Consider the following 15,959-nt stretch of genomic DNA (forward strand, 5'->3'; position numbering starts at 1 on the left):
TATATATATATATATATATATATTGGTCAATGAAAAATATTTTTATTCATTACCAAATGTGTAGTTGAATTACATCTCTTGAAGTTCAAACAGAGCCTGTCATGGCTCTGAAAACTCAAGCCAATCTCTCAATATATTCCTTTACATGAATTGGAAATTCCTCATTTAGAAGTTTAGAATATACTATGAACTTCAGTGCACGGAAGAGAGCGTCTGGGTTTCGTGCACGTCTCTGAAAAAGTCTGTTTGGTGGAAATTTTGTAATAAGAAAAATAATGAAAGAATTGTATTTGATTTATTCTCTCTAACTGCTTAGAAAAAGAATGATTACAATCCTCTCAATCTCAATTACAATTGGATTTCCTGATTACAAAAGAGAGGAGAATGATCCGGATTTTCTCCTTTGTTTAATTCTGGGTTCTTCACAGTGGCGATGAGATGTCTCCCTCGAATGCTCGCGTCGAGTTTGTTTCTCGTTGACGATCCGAACATCTTGTTTCACTGTAACGTGATCTTCTCCTCACGATTTGATGTTGTGAAGAACTTGCAAAGCAAGTTTTAGAACTCTGGACGAGTTGATAACTCTGAACGAGTTTAAAACTCTATGAAAGAGTTGATTTAACCAAAAATCGGTTATAAACCAAGGATGAAGAAGGTCCTATTGCCGATCTCCAAAGCTCTCTGTTGTCGAACGTTACTGAAGGATGAACGTCGATCTCCCCCTCGCTACCAAGCCGAAGATCTCCTCTTCACTGCCAAGTCCAAGATAAAAAAGCCCACCCGAAAAGAAGTCTTGAACTCAGTTGAGTTTACTCGTTTTTATAGGGGATTAAGGGGGTGTAACTGCCCCTTAAATCACTCCTAAGTGGGGTGTAACCACCCTCAAATTATGGGAAACAGTTTTGAAACCGTTCAGCTCATGTTGAATGAGTCAAACAATTCCCAAGTTAGCTTTCAGGACCCTAACTCCGCGTCTTAGGATTGGAGATGCGGAATTGGGTACCCGCTGGATGTTGAAAAATACGAGGGTCGCCCGCGTTTTGGAGTCTGAAGGTTGGAAACGCGGGGGTCGCCTGCGTTTCGTTTGTTGAAGCTTGGAAACGCGGGGGTCGCTTACGTTTTGTTTGTTAAAGCTTAGAAACACGGGGGTCACTTGCGTTTTGCTTGTTGAAGCTTGGAAACACGGGGGTCGCCTACATTTCAGGAATTGAAACACGAGGGTGAATTCCGTATTTTAGAAGGAGCTAATGACTTATACCTTCTTCTGTAGAGCGTTGCAAAGACCATTATTCAGTAATCTTCGTCTTGGCTCCTCAAAAATATGAGAGTCGTCAGATAGTAACTCCCGATGTTGATTGTGAAGGCTGTTGATTAGAGCTTTTATCAGTTATTACGAAGGTCGTTAGACTGTAACATTCATCGATCTACATGAAAGTCTTTAAATTATAACCTTTTGGAAGTCGTCAGATTGTAACTTCCATCATTGGTGTTTGATGGGGATTGGCTATCTGTTGTGATTTTTAGACATCCTACAAAGCCTAAGATTCCTTTCCTGCTATATCATGTAGACCGATGCTGAAAATACCATCCTCTTGAGCTTTGCTTTGAATCCAGTCCCTCTCAAGCTCATACTAAACCAAGTTAAAAGACGACTCCAGCTGCATGATTTCCAATTGAAACCAATCCAATCCATTACCTTGTTCCAAACTACCGTTGAGTATTAACAATCAAAACATAAGTGATTGCAGTTTCCTCTTTGATTGATATCAGTGCATAACACACATTGATTTGAGTTGAGGATGCTCATTCTACATAGCATGTCTTGAGTTAGCAACCTTGAGATAGAAGCCAACCACAAGATGAATGAGTGTTTAGGATAGTGCCAACCACCCCAGGTAGTATCTGATATGGCTGACGAAGGAACTTGCTGAATCAACCTCTTGTACATTGCAGAAATGCTAAATTTGTCACCAGAACAGCAGTTGTTTATGAAAGAAAGAAGATTGTCAATATTGCCAAGCTTCACTGCTAACAAATTCCTAACTTTTAGAATTTGTTTCCACATCCAAGAATCACATTCTCTGATCTGAACTTGCCAAATATTATTTTGCCTCAAGTAATTTCCATGTATCCATTTAATCCATAATATGTCCTTCTTATGGTGTATCATCCAAAGCAGTTTAGCAGCAGAAGCATGATTCCAATATTTTGCTAAATAAACTCCTAATCCACCATGTTTGAAATCCTAGAAAATAACAGTCCATGCCACCAAGTGAATTTTGTGTCCCCAAAGGAAATCAGCACACATCTTATCAATCTTCTCTAACAGTCCATGCCACCAAGTGAATTTTGTGTCCCCAAAGGAAATCAGCACACATCTTATCAATCTTCTCTAGCACTTTAGTTGGTAAGATGTAGTTACTTTCCCCAAAGGAAATCAGCACACATCTTATCAATCTTCTCTAGCACTTTAGTTGGTAAGATGTAGTTACTTATCCAAAACATTTGAATCCCTAAAATAACAGATTTGATCAGTTGTAATTTGCATGCATAGGATAAAATTCTATTATTCTGCCAGTTTTGAAATTGAGAGGAGATCCTACTAATAAGAGAGGAACAATCAAGCCAAGATAATCTTTTTGAGATTAGAGGAACACCCAAGTATGTCATAGGTAGGGTCCCTTCAGAGAAATTGAGATATGAGCATATTTGAGATTTTAAAACCTCATCAATGCCACTCAGGTACACTAAGCATTTAGCTGGGTTGGGTTCCAATCCTGAAACTTGACTAAACTCCTTGAGGCATTCATTTAATCTTCAAATAGAATTCATGTCTGCTTTGCCAAAGAGTAGGAGGTCATCTGCAAAAATTAAGTGTGATATTTTCAATCTGTTGCATTTAGGATGAAACTTATAGAGCCTATCTGTAGAACCCCGTATTTTTGGATTATGAAGATATGTGAATTTATTGGTGATAAATAATTTTTATTGTGATAAATGACTTGAGGTCATGGATATACTTGGTAACAAGTTATTAGACATGTATGAGTGTGGTTTCATAGAGTTTCGTGCATTGGTTTTGGCTGAATAACAAAACATGCATGTATCTGGAAATCTATATCTGCTCAGTCGACTAATGAGTCGACTGATGAGTCGACCAATGAGTCGACTGACGGGCTGATTTTGGGTTTTCTTTTAGTTTGTGGGTCTGTTGGGTTTTGTATCGGGTCTAACCTCTCATATATGATATCTCCTACCCGAGAACACCTTCAAAACTCAAAACCCTAGCCCCCATCTCTCCCTCTCAAACCCTAGCTCGTTTTGGTGAATTTTTAGGGAATTTTCGGAGGATTTCAACGAGTTTTGGCGAGGTGCAGCAAAGGGGATCTTTCTCTCTCGGATTCAGGGGTTGTTCTAGCATATCAGAGGCGAGTAACATCTCGCCCAGCTCTCATTCACTATTTGTATAAATTTTCTTTGGTTTTATTTCGAATTTTTTAGCCTAAATCACTATTTGTGTATAAAAATAGACCTTTATAGCATATGATGCTAAAATCGAATATTTTCAGTTTTAAAAGCTCACCAACAAATTTGTAAATTAAGATCCAGATCTGGAAATTTGTTTAAACATGAGTTTTAATATGATTTACTGTTTTTAATATGTTTTTAAACATGTGTAAATATGTTTAGGGTTTTGATGTAAGTAATTACATGTAGATCTTTCGTTTCAGTTTGTTTTATATATGAAATAATCATTTTTATGCTGCTGGAAATGATGAAGAAGAACTTTAGGTTAACATCTTTGCATATAATCAACGAAAACAGAAACTAGAAAATTTTCTGCTCAGTCGACCAATAAGTCAACTCATGAGTCGACTTATGAATCGACTGATGAGTCAACTAATGAGTCGACTGACGGGAAAATTTTTAGTTTTGTGTCTCGTCTGATCGACCAATGAGTCGACCAATCCCAGTCAACTTATGAGTCGACTGATAGGGTGTTTTACAGATTCTTGATCTGTTTGAGTTGCTTTTCGGGGTTGCCTCGATTATCTGACACTAGTTTACAATGTTAGTGCTTTATCTGTACATGTGAGTTGACTTTTGACACAAGTACCGATACGCACACCGAGGCACGTGTGACATGAGTCTATGTGTATCTTTTGAGTATATATATATCATCGACACTTACACTTCGCATAACTTATATTTATTCCTCGTGTTGGACACTCATTCCTTTTAGTCCTCGTGTTGGACACTCATTCCTTTTAGTCCTCGTGTTGGACATTCATTTCATTCAGTACATGCGTTGGACATTGGTTATATTCAGTCCATGCGTTGGACATTGGTTATATTTAGTCCATGTGTTGGACATTTGGTTATAATCAGTCCATGCGTTGGACATTGGTTATATTCAGTCCATGCGTTGGACATTGGTTATATTTAGTCCATGCGTTGGATATTTGGTTATATTCAGTCCATGCGTTGGACATTGGTTATATTCAATCCATGCGTTGAACACTTGTTACTTTCAGTCCATGTGTTGGATGTTTACTTCATGCAGTCCATGTGTTGGACATTTAATCTATATAGTCTATGTATTTGGACACTTAATCGCTTTCGGACATGACATTCATGTGAGTTCGACATGACACTGTTTGGAAGTAGAGATGGGTTTTGTATTCTTTTAATTTATTTGTTCCTATATTAGATTCCGGGTTTGATATTTAGGGATTTACAATTTGAGATAAAAGGTATATACATGAGGATTTTCTTGTTTGGATTATTTCGATCGACGTACCTATGCTCGTGTTGTAATTTCCTAACTACTAAAATCCTCTTATACATAGGTATTTACGAATTTGAGCTACATGATATATACATGAGGGTTTCCTTGTTTGGATTATTTCGCTCGACGTACTTATGCTCACGTATATACATGAGGGTTTCCTTGTTTGGATTATTTCGCTCGACGTACTTATGCTCACGTTGTAATGACCTATATAGGATCCCTTGTTTGGATTATTTCGCTCGACGTACTTATGCTCACGTTGTAATGACCTATATAGGATCAGTGATTTTATATATATATATATTAACTGTATTTTCTGTATACAATGAGCCTTTTCCCTTGGGGTTGGTTGTGATGTTACTCGCTAGCGCTTTGACGCTCGTTATCCCTCCCCCTTTTAGGTAATGAGCCAGGAGCCCGAAGAGTCGCAGGTTGATAGCGTTGCACTTTAGCTCCAGCCGTTTATTATAGTTATATTTTTTTTTGAACTCCACTGTAGAACTTTGTTAGATATTTGAGAGTTTATCCTAGAAGTTGTAAAGGCTGTGTGCCTTGTTCCCTTTTATTCAGATAATTATATTTGAGATTTGTTGAGAAGTTCCCGTTTATTCATTTCAGATATTGACTTGTACTTCAGTATATTGGATGATGAAGTATTTATTTGATTCTCTATAATTTCATCAGTTGACTCTTATATTATCTTTTACTTGCTTTTGTACCTACACCTGTTATTGACTCTACTAGAGAGATAGTAATTGTGATGGTGAAACATGTTATTGCACGGTATGGTGCATGGCAGGTTTGACATTCTTGGTTTCACCTTGGACTGCAGCCTTGAGTGAACTCAGGGGTGTCACACTATCATCCTTGAGAGTATCCAGCTTCCTTGATAGATATTCCGTGCCTATAACAAACAGATATGGAGACATAGGATCTCCTTGCCTCAAACCTCTTGCACCTTGAAAGTATCCATGCAATGTACTATTGATTGACAGGGAGTATTTTGGAGTTGAGATGCATTCCATTATCCAACCAATCATATTTTTAGGAAACCCCAACCCTGTCAACATGCTTCTTAGGAAATGCCAGCTTATTGTGTCAAAAGTTTTTCTCAAGTCTATGTTTAGAATGGCTCTTGGAGAAGTATTCTTTCTGGAATAATGTTTAATGAGATCATGAGCTAGCAATATATTGCTGGAAATAAGTCTCTCTTTCACAAATACATTTTGAGCATCACTTATCAAATAACCAATGATTTTTTGAATCCTACTTACAATGATTTTTGAAATAATTTTGTAAACACAATTACAACAAGCAATTGGTCTAAAATCAGTTGCATTTTGAGGATTGAGCACTTTAGGAATTAGTGTTATAGCTGTTGAATTGAATGCACCCAACATCTTACCAGAATTAAAGAATTCTTCTATAGCTTCATAAAGATCTTATTCAATGATATTCCAGGAGGCTTTAAAGAAATAAGCACTAAAGCCATCTGGACCAGGACTTTTTCCACTAGGCATGGAAAAAACTGCATGTTTAATTTCATCCCTAGTGACAGGTGAACTGAGCATGTTTCTTTGATCTGTCAAGAGCAAAGGGCCATTTGATATTACCTCAGAGTCTAGTGTAGAAGTAGTTATTGAAGTACCCATGAGGTTTTTATAGAAGTCCAGGAATTCAGCAATGATATCTGGCATCTCTGTTAATCTAGATCCAGTCCTATCATACAAAGACATTATTCTATTATGATGCCTTTTATTCTTCATCACAGAATGAAAGAAATGTGAGCTTTTATCTCCATGAATCCCCCAGTTGATGTTTGCCCTCTGCCTGTAAAAAGAGGTTTCACAGTCCAACAGTTTAGCATATTTACTGGTGCATTCTTTCTCTTTTTGAATCAAGGTTGGGTTGAGCAAATCATCATTTAGTTGCACCTGAATATCAGCAAGTTTATTTTTAGCTCTAAGAACTTGTTCACTTATATCCATGAAGGGTATATACATGAGGGTTTCCTTGTTTTGATTATTTCGCTCGACGTACCTATGCTCGTGTTGTAATTTCCTAACTACTAAAATCCTCTTATACATAGGTATTTACGAATTTGAGCTACATGATATATACATGAGGGTTTCCTTGTTTGGATTATTTCGCTCGACGTACTTATGCTCACGTTGTAATGACCTATATAGGATCAGTGATTTTATATATATATATATTAACTGTATTTTCTGTATACAATGAGCCTTTTCCCTTGGGGTTGGTTGTGATGTTACTCGCTAGCGCTTTGACGCTCGTTATCCCTCCCCCTTTTAGGTAATGAGCCAGGAGCCCGAAGAGTCGCAGGTTGATAGCGTTGCACTTTAGCTCCAGCCGTTTATTATAGTTATATTTTTTTTTGAACTCCACTGTAGAACTTTGTTAGATATTTGAGAGTTTATCCTAGAAGTTGTAAAGGCTGTGTGCCTTGTTCCCTTTTATTCAGATAATTATATTTGAGATTTGTTGAGAAGTTCCCGTTTATTCATTTCAGATATTGACTTGTACTTCAGTATATTGGATGATGAAGTATTTATTTGATTCTCTATAATTTCATCAGTTGACTCTTATATTATCTTTTACTTGCTTTTGTACCTACACCTGTTATTGACTCTACTAGAGAGATAGTAATTGTGATGGTGAAACATGTTATTGCACGGTATGGTGCATGGCAGGTTTGACATTCTTGGTTTCACCTTGGACTGCAGCCTTGAGTGAACTCAGGGGTGTCACACTATCATCCTTGAGAGTATCCAGCTTCCTTGATAGATATTCCGTGCCTATAACAAACAGATATGGAGACATAGGATCTCCTTGCCTCAAACCTCTTGCACCTTGAAAGTATCCATGCAATGTACTATTGATTGACAGGGAGTATTTTGGAGTTGAGATGCATTCCATTATCCAACCAATCATATTTTTAGGAAACCCCAACCCTGTCAACATGCTTCTTAGGAAATGCCAGCTTATTGTGTCAAAAGTTTTTCTCAAGTCTATGTTTAGAATGGCTCTTGGAGAAGTATTCTTTCTGGAATAATGTTTAATGAGATCATGAGCTAGCAATATATTGCTGGAAATAAGTCTCTCTTTCACAAATACATTTTGAGCATCACTTATCAAATAACCAATGATTTTTTGAATCCTACTTACAATGATTTTTGAAATAATTTTGTAAACACAATTACAACAAGCAATTGGTCTAAAATCAGTTGCATTTTGAGGATTGAGCACTTTAGGAATTAGTGTTATAGCTGTTGAATTGAATGCACCCAACATCTTACCAGAATTAAAGAATTCTTCTATAGCTTCATAAAGATCTTATTCAATGATATTCCAGGAGGCTTTAAAGAAATAAGCACTAAAGCCATCTGGACCAGGACTTTTTCCACTAGGCATGGAAAAAACTGCATGTTTAATTTCATCCCTAGTGACAGGTGAACTGAGCATGTTTCTTTGATCTGTCAAGAGCAAAGGGCCATTTGATATTACCTCAGAGTCTAGTGTAGAAGTAGTTATTGAAGTACCCATGAGGTTTTTATAGAAGTCCAGGAATTCAGCAATGATATCTGGCATCTCTGTTAATCTAGATCCAGTCCTATCATACAAAGACATTATTCTATTATGATGCCTTTTATTCTTCATCACAGAATGAAAGAAATGTGAGCTTTTATCTCCATGAATCCCCCAGTTGATGTTTGCCCTCTGCCTGTAAAAAGAGGTTTCACAGTCCAACAGTTTAGCATATTTACTGGTGCATTCTTTCTCTTTTTGAATCAAGGTTGGGTTGAGCAAATCATCATTTAGTTGCACCTGAATATCAGCAAGTTTATTTTTAGCTCTAAGAACTTGTTCACTTATATCCATGAAGTGTTTTTTTTAACTCCTTTAGAGATGGCTTGAGGTTTTTGAGCTTGGTATGAAGTATGAACATCTTATAACCATAAACTTCCTATCCCCAAATTGAGCTCACTGTTGGTAGAAAATCAGGATATTTGACCCATATATTATAAAATTTGAAAGGCTTTTTTCCTTCAGCAACATCATCGATCACCAATAGAGAGCAGGAGAGTGATCAGAACAACTTGGCATAAGATAATCTACTTGACTAGTTGTGTACTTCTGAATCCAGTCTTCATTAATTAAACGTCTATCTAATATGGACCATATTCTTGTGTCAACATCTTGTTTATTATTCCAGGTGAAGTAGCATCCTGTTGATCTCAAGTGCATAAATTGACATGAGATGATAAAATCTTGGAAATCCTCAGTTTCAGCTTCAGTAACAGGTATGCCCCCAATCTTTTCCTCACTACTAATAATTGAGTTAAAATCTCCACTAATAAGCCAAGGACAATTAACATTGTGTTTAAATTCCAATAAATCATGCCATAGAGATCTCCTGCTAATTTGTTGATTCAGAGCATATACTATAGTGCAAAGACAGGAAATCTTGCCATCTCTGGACTCTATTAAGCAGGTCAAAAATTGCTCTGATGATTTGATGATATGAACATTGATAATATCATTATCCTATAAAATCCAGATTCTATAATTTACAGCTTCTTGCACATTAGAAATCCATTGCCAATTTCTTGTTATTTTCCTTGAAAAAAGGTGTAGTTTATTTTCAGATAGTTTTGTTTCCAGAAGAAGAAGGAAAGATAGTTTGTACTCTTGAATGAATTGTTTCACTATCTTATGTTTAGAGGATTTATGAAATCCTCTAATATTCCAAATGGCTAAGTGCATTATTTGGTAAATCCTCCTCTATCCACACTAGATGGATCATTTTGTTGCTCCAGGAGTGAAAAGTGAGATGCTTAGAAGGTAAAATCACCTATATCAGAAATATTCTCTCTCCTTGCTAATCTTCCTTATTTACACTTGAAAAACTTGTGGTGTGTATTGTAGGAGATGAAAAACTGTTTAACTGATTTCCAGCATTTTGATGTGGATGTTTTGTGCATTCTGGCCTGGGGAGTTCTGCATCATATCAGTTGATTGATGTTTTTGAGAAGCAGCAGAACCTCTTTCCTGCACACCAACATCTTGTTGTGCATGTTTTTGTGCATCCAATCTAATAGCTAGGAGCCCTGGAAAATCCTGCACATCTGTTGGAACATAAGGGGGACCAGAACCAGAACTCCCTGAATTCTCCCCTCTAACTTCCTGACCATTCTGTTCATTTGATCCAGCAATTCCCTGTCCAGATATCTCTTTTCTAATAGAATCAGCACTGCCTTGTGACTGCACAAGAACATTTCTAGTTTGTCTACTAATTGGAACCCAGACCTTCGTAGTTTTCTTTCTTCTGCATTGTTCAGTATCATGACCAATCATAGTACATGAGGAGCACCACTTTGGCTTAAATTCAAACAACACTGACTGCTTATAGCTTCTTCCATCTGGATCTTGAATATTCAAATAGTCAGGAAGTGGATTTTGCAATGGCAGTTTCACTTCAAGTAAAACTCTGGCATAAGACAATCTTTGTCTAGTTGTTGTAAGTTTATCAGTTGCAATAGGTTTACCTATTAGGCTAGCAACCTTACTATACCAGTTGAGCTCCATAGATTTAATCTCAAATTAGGAAACTGTACCCACATTGGATAATAGAAGTCCTTCAATTTTTCCATATTTGTGTCTATGCTCCAAGGCATTAACATAAGAGGTCTAGAACCAAAAAAACCAAGATCCTGCTTCAAGAACATCTCTCTTGTGTTTGTCTGATTGAAAATCAAACAAAAAAATACCCTGTTTAATTAAAGAAACCTTAGGAATAGAGATATTGCCCCATAGTTTATTTACATAGGATTCAATAGATTTATATTTGACATTCAATCCTATGACATGTCCAATTAGAGCATTCTTCCATAATTCTTCACCTTCCTTCCACTCTTCAGCAGAAAATGAAACTGTATCTGAATTAGATGATGGTACAAAACTAAGAGATAAACCATTGCCTATTTTCCTATTGTCAGCAAAGAGACTGACAAAAGTTTTACTAGAGCCAAGCCCTTTCCCCTTCGTGTTTTCAACATTAACAGAATCTTGAGTTTTTCCAGCTCCATTCTTCTCTGTTTCCAGATTTGAAGTCATATGATTTTTGAATTCCATTTCAGATTGACTAATTGCAGGCTCACTAACCTTTGGATGAGTTTCAGATCTAATCTCAATAGATTCATTCATATCATTCAATGGAACAGTAGAATCGTCTGAAATCAATTTTGAAGATCCTAAATCTAAGCCAAGAGCATTCACAGATTTAGAAGTAAGAATCTGAGACAAAGGAAGATCAGATATCACCTCCATTTCAACCTCATCAGCCCAGGAAGCCCTCGATGAGCTAGCTCCATTACTCTTGGAGAGATGACGAGCTTGGAAACCCTCCCTCAACGGAAGAGAAGAAGAAAGAGATGATTCATACAAGAAATCAGTAGATCTAAGAATTTCATCCATGGACTTTTTCTTCTTCTCACCCTTTGGTCCAGTTGATCCCATAACAGTAGGACTGAGATCTACACTATCTTCTTCATCTTCCTCCAAATTGACATCAATTTGATCCTCTGGAGCTGGCGAGTAAGAGCTAGAAGACCTTAATCTAACGCTTAGGATTTTCCTCCCATTATTCTTCTTCTTCTTCACCATTGAAAACCAGCAGAGGGTGCAAGTTAGTAGGAAATAGATCTCCCGCTATCATGCACCTTCAGACATCCCGCCCTTAGCTATTACTAGAAGACCTTAATCTAACGCTTAGGATTTTCCTCCCATTATTCTTCTTCTTCTTCACCATTGAAAACCAGCAGAGGGTGCAAGTTAGTAGGAAATAGATCTCCCGCTATCATGCACCTTCAGACATCCCGCCCTTAGCTATTATTTGCATGTACCATATTATAAGATATGCTGCTGATATAATTGGAACTGCCTAAAATTTCAAGCTCCAAGGTAGGAAATCAACTTAGGATGAATTGCTTCAACAATTTGATAGTAGAAAATGCAGTAACTTTATTTTCTTGTTGCATTTTCAAAAAATGAATAGAGAATTTGGCACAAGCCTAGATTCATGTGCACATATATATTGACATACCAAATATGTAATAAGTGCGAGTTAATACTAGATGAATAGGATATTTGATTAGGAAATAACAGTGCAGAAATAGATGAAGACTACTCTAAAACAGGCCAATATCGCATGCGCACAAAATTTTTGGTGAATATGAGAGATAAACGTATCCTCTGATCTTAGGAAATTCGATACAACGTGCACATTTACAACTTCAGAACTCAGAAGAATTGATTTCAAAAGCTACAGTGTACTACATTATTTTGTTGCTGAACATCAACGTTCTCCACACCCATATTTGGATGTGAATTCTATAATTGACATTCACAAGAGGTGCTTTGAATAGGTCGAATTTCATAATTGCCACTTTGAACAGTGGGTTTTACAACTATAATTGGTGGAAGAGAAGCCACTAGCAAGCGTTAAATTGGACAGATAAGGAATACAATGATATAGCATTGGATGAGGGGTGTTACTACAGCTGAGTATTAAAAAAACAAAATAAATAAACAAATCATGCAGTTGACCCTTAAATGGTGGGGGTAACTACTATACCTCAAAAGCTTTCTTCAAATACTGCAGCTCCTTGTCAAGATCTTCAATCCCCTGTCTATATGCCTGCGATGGCGAAGACTGGCTTGTAGTGTGGATCTGCAAAGAGCACAAGGGATGTCAAGCCGACACATTTTTCTGAAGGAAAAAGAAAAGGACATCCGCTAATTTACAAAATTACACTAAATTTGCAATTTTTGAATTTTGCACACTATTTATTTTATTTTTTTACCAGTGTAGTTAAAATTTGGCATCTGTACATATTAACACTGTTACGTGAAACTAATAACAAAAATATCCCAGTGGAAACACATTCTCAATACCCAATATCAGTATTAGAAAAACTGCAGTTGATCAAATCTTAAAACCCTAAACCCCTAAAAACACCAGCTTTTCAACGCAAAAAACTTACCCTCACTAAGATCTTATACTGGAGAGGATGAGGAAGCTTGTACCCCGCGAAAAGTACATTCGGATCCCTATGCAGCTGCCTGTATTTCCCAAAAAAAAAAAAAAAACCCAAATCAAAGCCAACAAAAGGGGGGAAACCCAAATTACGACAAAGAAAAGGGGGCAAAATGAAAATTTTACATCCGAAGTATGTTTCCAATAGTATGATCCTCTCGTTCAATGGTGAAGGAGGCGGCGTTGACGATCTTGGTGTCCCTCTCGTACGAGACCCTGCGATTTCGTCCTCGTTGTGAAATTAAACTAAAAGGATTTGGGCGGAAATGAAAATTTGAAAGAGGGAGGGGGTGGAGAGAAAAAACTTTACTTCTTTGTGCCTTCCGGTACGACGAATCGCTCGTATCGATCGGGGGCGTTCATGGCTGCTGCTCTTCGATTCCTTGGTCGGAAAGGGGTTCGACGTTGAAGTTGAAGGAGAGGGGTTTTATCTAGAATTAGAACGCACCCGCATTTTCATTCCCAGTCATAGTGTGGGACCCACGAAAGGTTGGGCTCTTGTTGGGCCGGCAAAGAGCTGTGAGTTATATATTCAGTTTAACGACGCATCAATATGGTATGCCTTTGCGTTACTTTTGAATCGTCAAAATTGTCAGATCGGTATATTTTGTGGATCCTAAGTGACAAAATGGTATAAATTTTTTAACTTTTATCAAATTGGTATATTATGTAGCCTCCGGTGCCATATAGCCCTTAAGTATGGTCGAGGTCATTTTTCCGCTCAGTGCTGATGGGATTTATTACACAAAACCCCCTTATCAAAAACTCATCCCTCCTCCTCCTCCTCCCTCCTCCTCCTCGATCCCTTCACCAGATCCACCACCCCTCCCTCTGCCACCTCAGCCGCCGCGATCTTCTTCGAACTCATCACCAAACCCTTCTCTTTCTATCTCTTTCCTCATAATCCATCTATATTTATTCATATATCTTCCTCATCCTCATCATATCCTTTCAAAGGTAGCCTCTTTCTCTCAACCCACTTCCCTTGACTCCTCCTCCTCCTCCCTCCTCCTCCTCGATCCCTTCACCAGATCCACCACCCCTCCCTCTGCCACCTCAGCCGCCGCGATCTTCTTCGAACTCATCACCAAACCCTTCTCTTTCTATCTCTTTCCTCATAATCCATCTATATTTATTCATATATCTTCCTCATCCTCATCATATCCTTTCAAAGGTAGCCTCTTTCTCTCAACCCACTTCCCTTGACCCAAATAAGACTGATGGGTTTTCTTCAATCTCATAAAATAGCATGAATTTTCTGCAAAATTAAGCATTCAAATCTATACATGGGTTTTGTTGGGTTTGTTGAATGGCATGATTTCTTGCACAGTTTCTGAAAATTCTCAAGAAATTTCAGAAAATAAGAGGGATTTAGGGGGAAAGAAGAAGAAGAAATGTGTGCAAGTCTTTTAACAATTGCAACCCAATTCATGGTGATATCCATCATCATTGCATCCATCATTCTCTTCATTGGCATTGGAGTCTTGGTTCTGTTGCATATCTGCATTGTAGGAAAAGCATTTAGAAGGAGTCTGAACACAATTTCGCAAGGAGATGAGCTTAAGAATGAAGGGAACAATGGTTTGTCCCCTGATGATTTGGAGAAGCTCCCTTGTTATGATTTCGACGGCGAAGAAAAAGATTGTGCAGTTTGCTTGGAGAGCTTTAGAAATGGGGAGAAATGCATGTTACTGCCAATGTGCAGGCATAGTTTTCATGCTCAGTGTGTTGATTATTGGCTCATGAAGACACCGACTTTGGTGGTCATTTGTTGATGGAGGTTGGATTTGAGAGGAGATTGTTGTTGATGATGATCATGATGACATCGATTTGTTGAAGAGGAGGAGGAGGAGGGGGGAGGTTGAAGAGGATGTGGAGGAGGAGGAGGGGGAGGTTGAAGAGGATGTGGAGGAGGAGGAAGAGGATGAGGAGGAGGAGGGAAAGGGGGAGATTGAAGAGGTAGAGGAGGAGGAGGGAGAGGGGGGGTTAGGAGCAGGATGTGTTTTGATGAGAGGGTTTTATGCAATAAATCACGTCAGCACTGGCCGAAAAAATGACCCCGACCAAATTTAAGGGCTATATGGCGTTGGAGGCTACATAATATATCAATTTGACAAAAGTTAAAATTTTTATACCATTCTGTCACCTAGGGTCTACAAAATATAGCAATCTGGCCATTTTTCCCTTTTAAATCTCATGCACTTGAGCAGTGCTAAAATGGCCTTTTGTTAATGCGCCTCAACGTCTACACATGACCAATATGATTCTTTAAAGATAACTTATGATATATATATATATATATATATATGGGAAAAGTGTTCCTAAGGTGACGCCTTAGATAATCATCTAAGGACGCGACCTAAAATCACATGATTGAGCTACATTATGGATTATCTGCTCCGTTAAACTTGATCTACATATTCTAAAACCCTAATACACCAAGTTTGGGGTGAACCCATCGTCGTTTGACCCTCCATCGAGCTATGTGAAAAGTTCTATTCATTTGAAACCGTTACCTAAGGTGACGCCTTAGATAATCATCTAAGGACGCGACCTAAAATCACATGATTGAGCTACATTATGGATTATCTGCTCCGTTAAACTTGATCTACATATTCTAAAACCCTAATACACCAAGTTTGGGGTGAACCCATCGTCGTTTGACCCTCCATCGAGCTATGTGAAAAGTTCTATTCATTTGAAACCGTTAAAATTGATACGAGTGGATAAAAGGTCAAACGACGGTGGACTCACCCCAAACTTAGTGTGTTAGGATTTTAGAATATGTAGATTAAGTTTAACGAAGTGGATCATCCACAATATAGCTTAATCATGTGATTTTATGCCATGTCCTTAGATGATTATCTAAGGTGTCACCCTAGAAACAATTCTCCCTATATATATATATATATATATATATAAAGTGGATCATCCACAATATAGCTTAATCATGTGATTTTATGCCATGTCCTTAGATGATTATCTAAGGTGTCACCTTAGAAACACTTCTCCCTATATATATATATATATATGTATGTATATATATATATA

At 37.7% G+C, this 15,959-nt stretch overlaps 2 protein-coding genes across 2 annotated transcripts; one reads left to right on the plus strand and one right to left on the minus strand.

Annotated features, from left to right (window-relative positions):
* LOC109834585 (DNA-directed RNA polymerases II, IV and V subunit 11-like) lies at nt 499–13,352 on the minus strand. The gene is made up of 6 exons (XM_020402620.1): nt 13,219–13,352; nt 13,035–13,124; nt 12,856–12,934; nt 12,447–12,542; nt 9,995–9,997; nt 499–519 (listed from the first exon to the last, which is right to left on the minus strand). Exons 1-6 carry the CDS (start codon nt 13,269–13,271, stop codon nt 499–501), a joined length of 342 nt encoding a protein of 113 aa, XP_020258209.1. The 5' UTR covers nt 13,272–13,352.
* On the plus strand, nt 13,462–14,683 carry LOC109834586 (E3 ubiquitin-protein ligase ATL4-like). Its single transcript, XM_020402621.1, has 3 exons — nt 13,462–13,539; nt 13,870–14,082; nt 14,276–14,683. The coding sequence occupies exons 1-3, from the start codon at nt 13,462–13,464 to the stop codon at nt 14,681–14,683; spliced, it is 699 nt and encodes a 232-aa protein (XP_020258210.1).

This window comes from Asparagus officinalis, chromosome 3 (assembly GCF_001876935.1).
Source record: "Asparagus officinalis chromosome 3, Aspof.V1, whole genome shotgun sequence".
NCBI classification, from domain to species: Eukaryota; Viridiplantae; Streptophyta; class Magnoliopsida; order Asparagales; family Asparagaceae; genus Asparagus; species Asparagus officinalis.

Coding starts and splice junctions, on each gene's coding strand:
- LOC109834585 (XM_020402620.1), bottom strand. CDS start 13,271: ATGAACGCCCCCGATCGATACGAGCGATTCGTCGTACCGGAAGGCACA. Junction 13,125..13,218: donor GTACCGGAAGGCACAAAGAA/GTAAAGTTTTTT, acceptor ACGAAATCGCAG/GGTCTCGTACGAGAGGGACA. Junction 12,543..12,855: donor AGTATAAGATCTTAGTGAGG/GTAAGTTTTTTG, acceptor TGCTCTTTGCAG/ATCCACACTACAAGCCAGTC.
- LOC109834586 (XM_020402621.1), top strand. CDS start 13,462: ATGGTATGCCTTTGCGTTACTTTTGAATCGTCAAAATTGTCAGATCGG. Junction 13,540..13,869: donor GGATCCTAAGTGACAAAATG/GTATAAATTTTT, acceptor TTTCAAAGGTAG/CCTCTTTCTCTCAACCCACT. Junction 14,083..14,275: donor CTCATCATATCCTTTCAAAG/GTAGCCTCTTTC, acceptor AGAAAATAAGAG/GGATTTAGGGGGAAAGAAGA.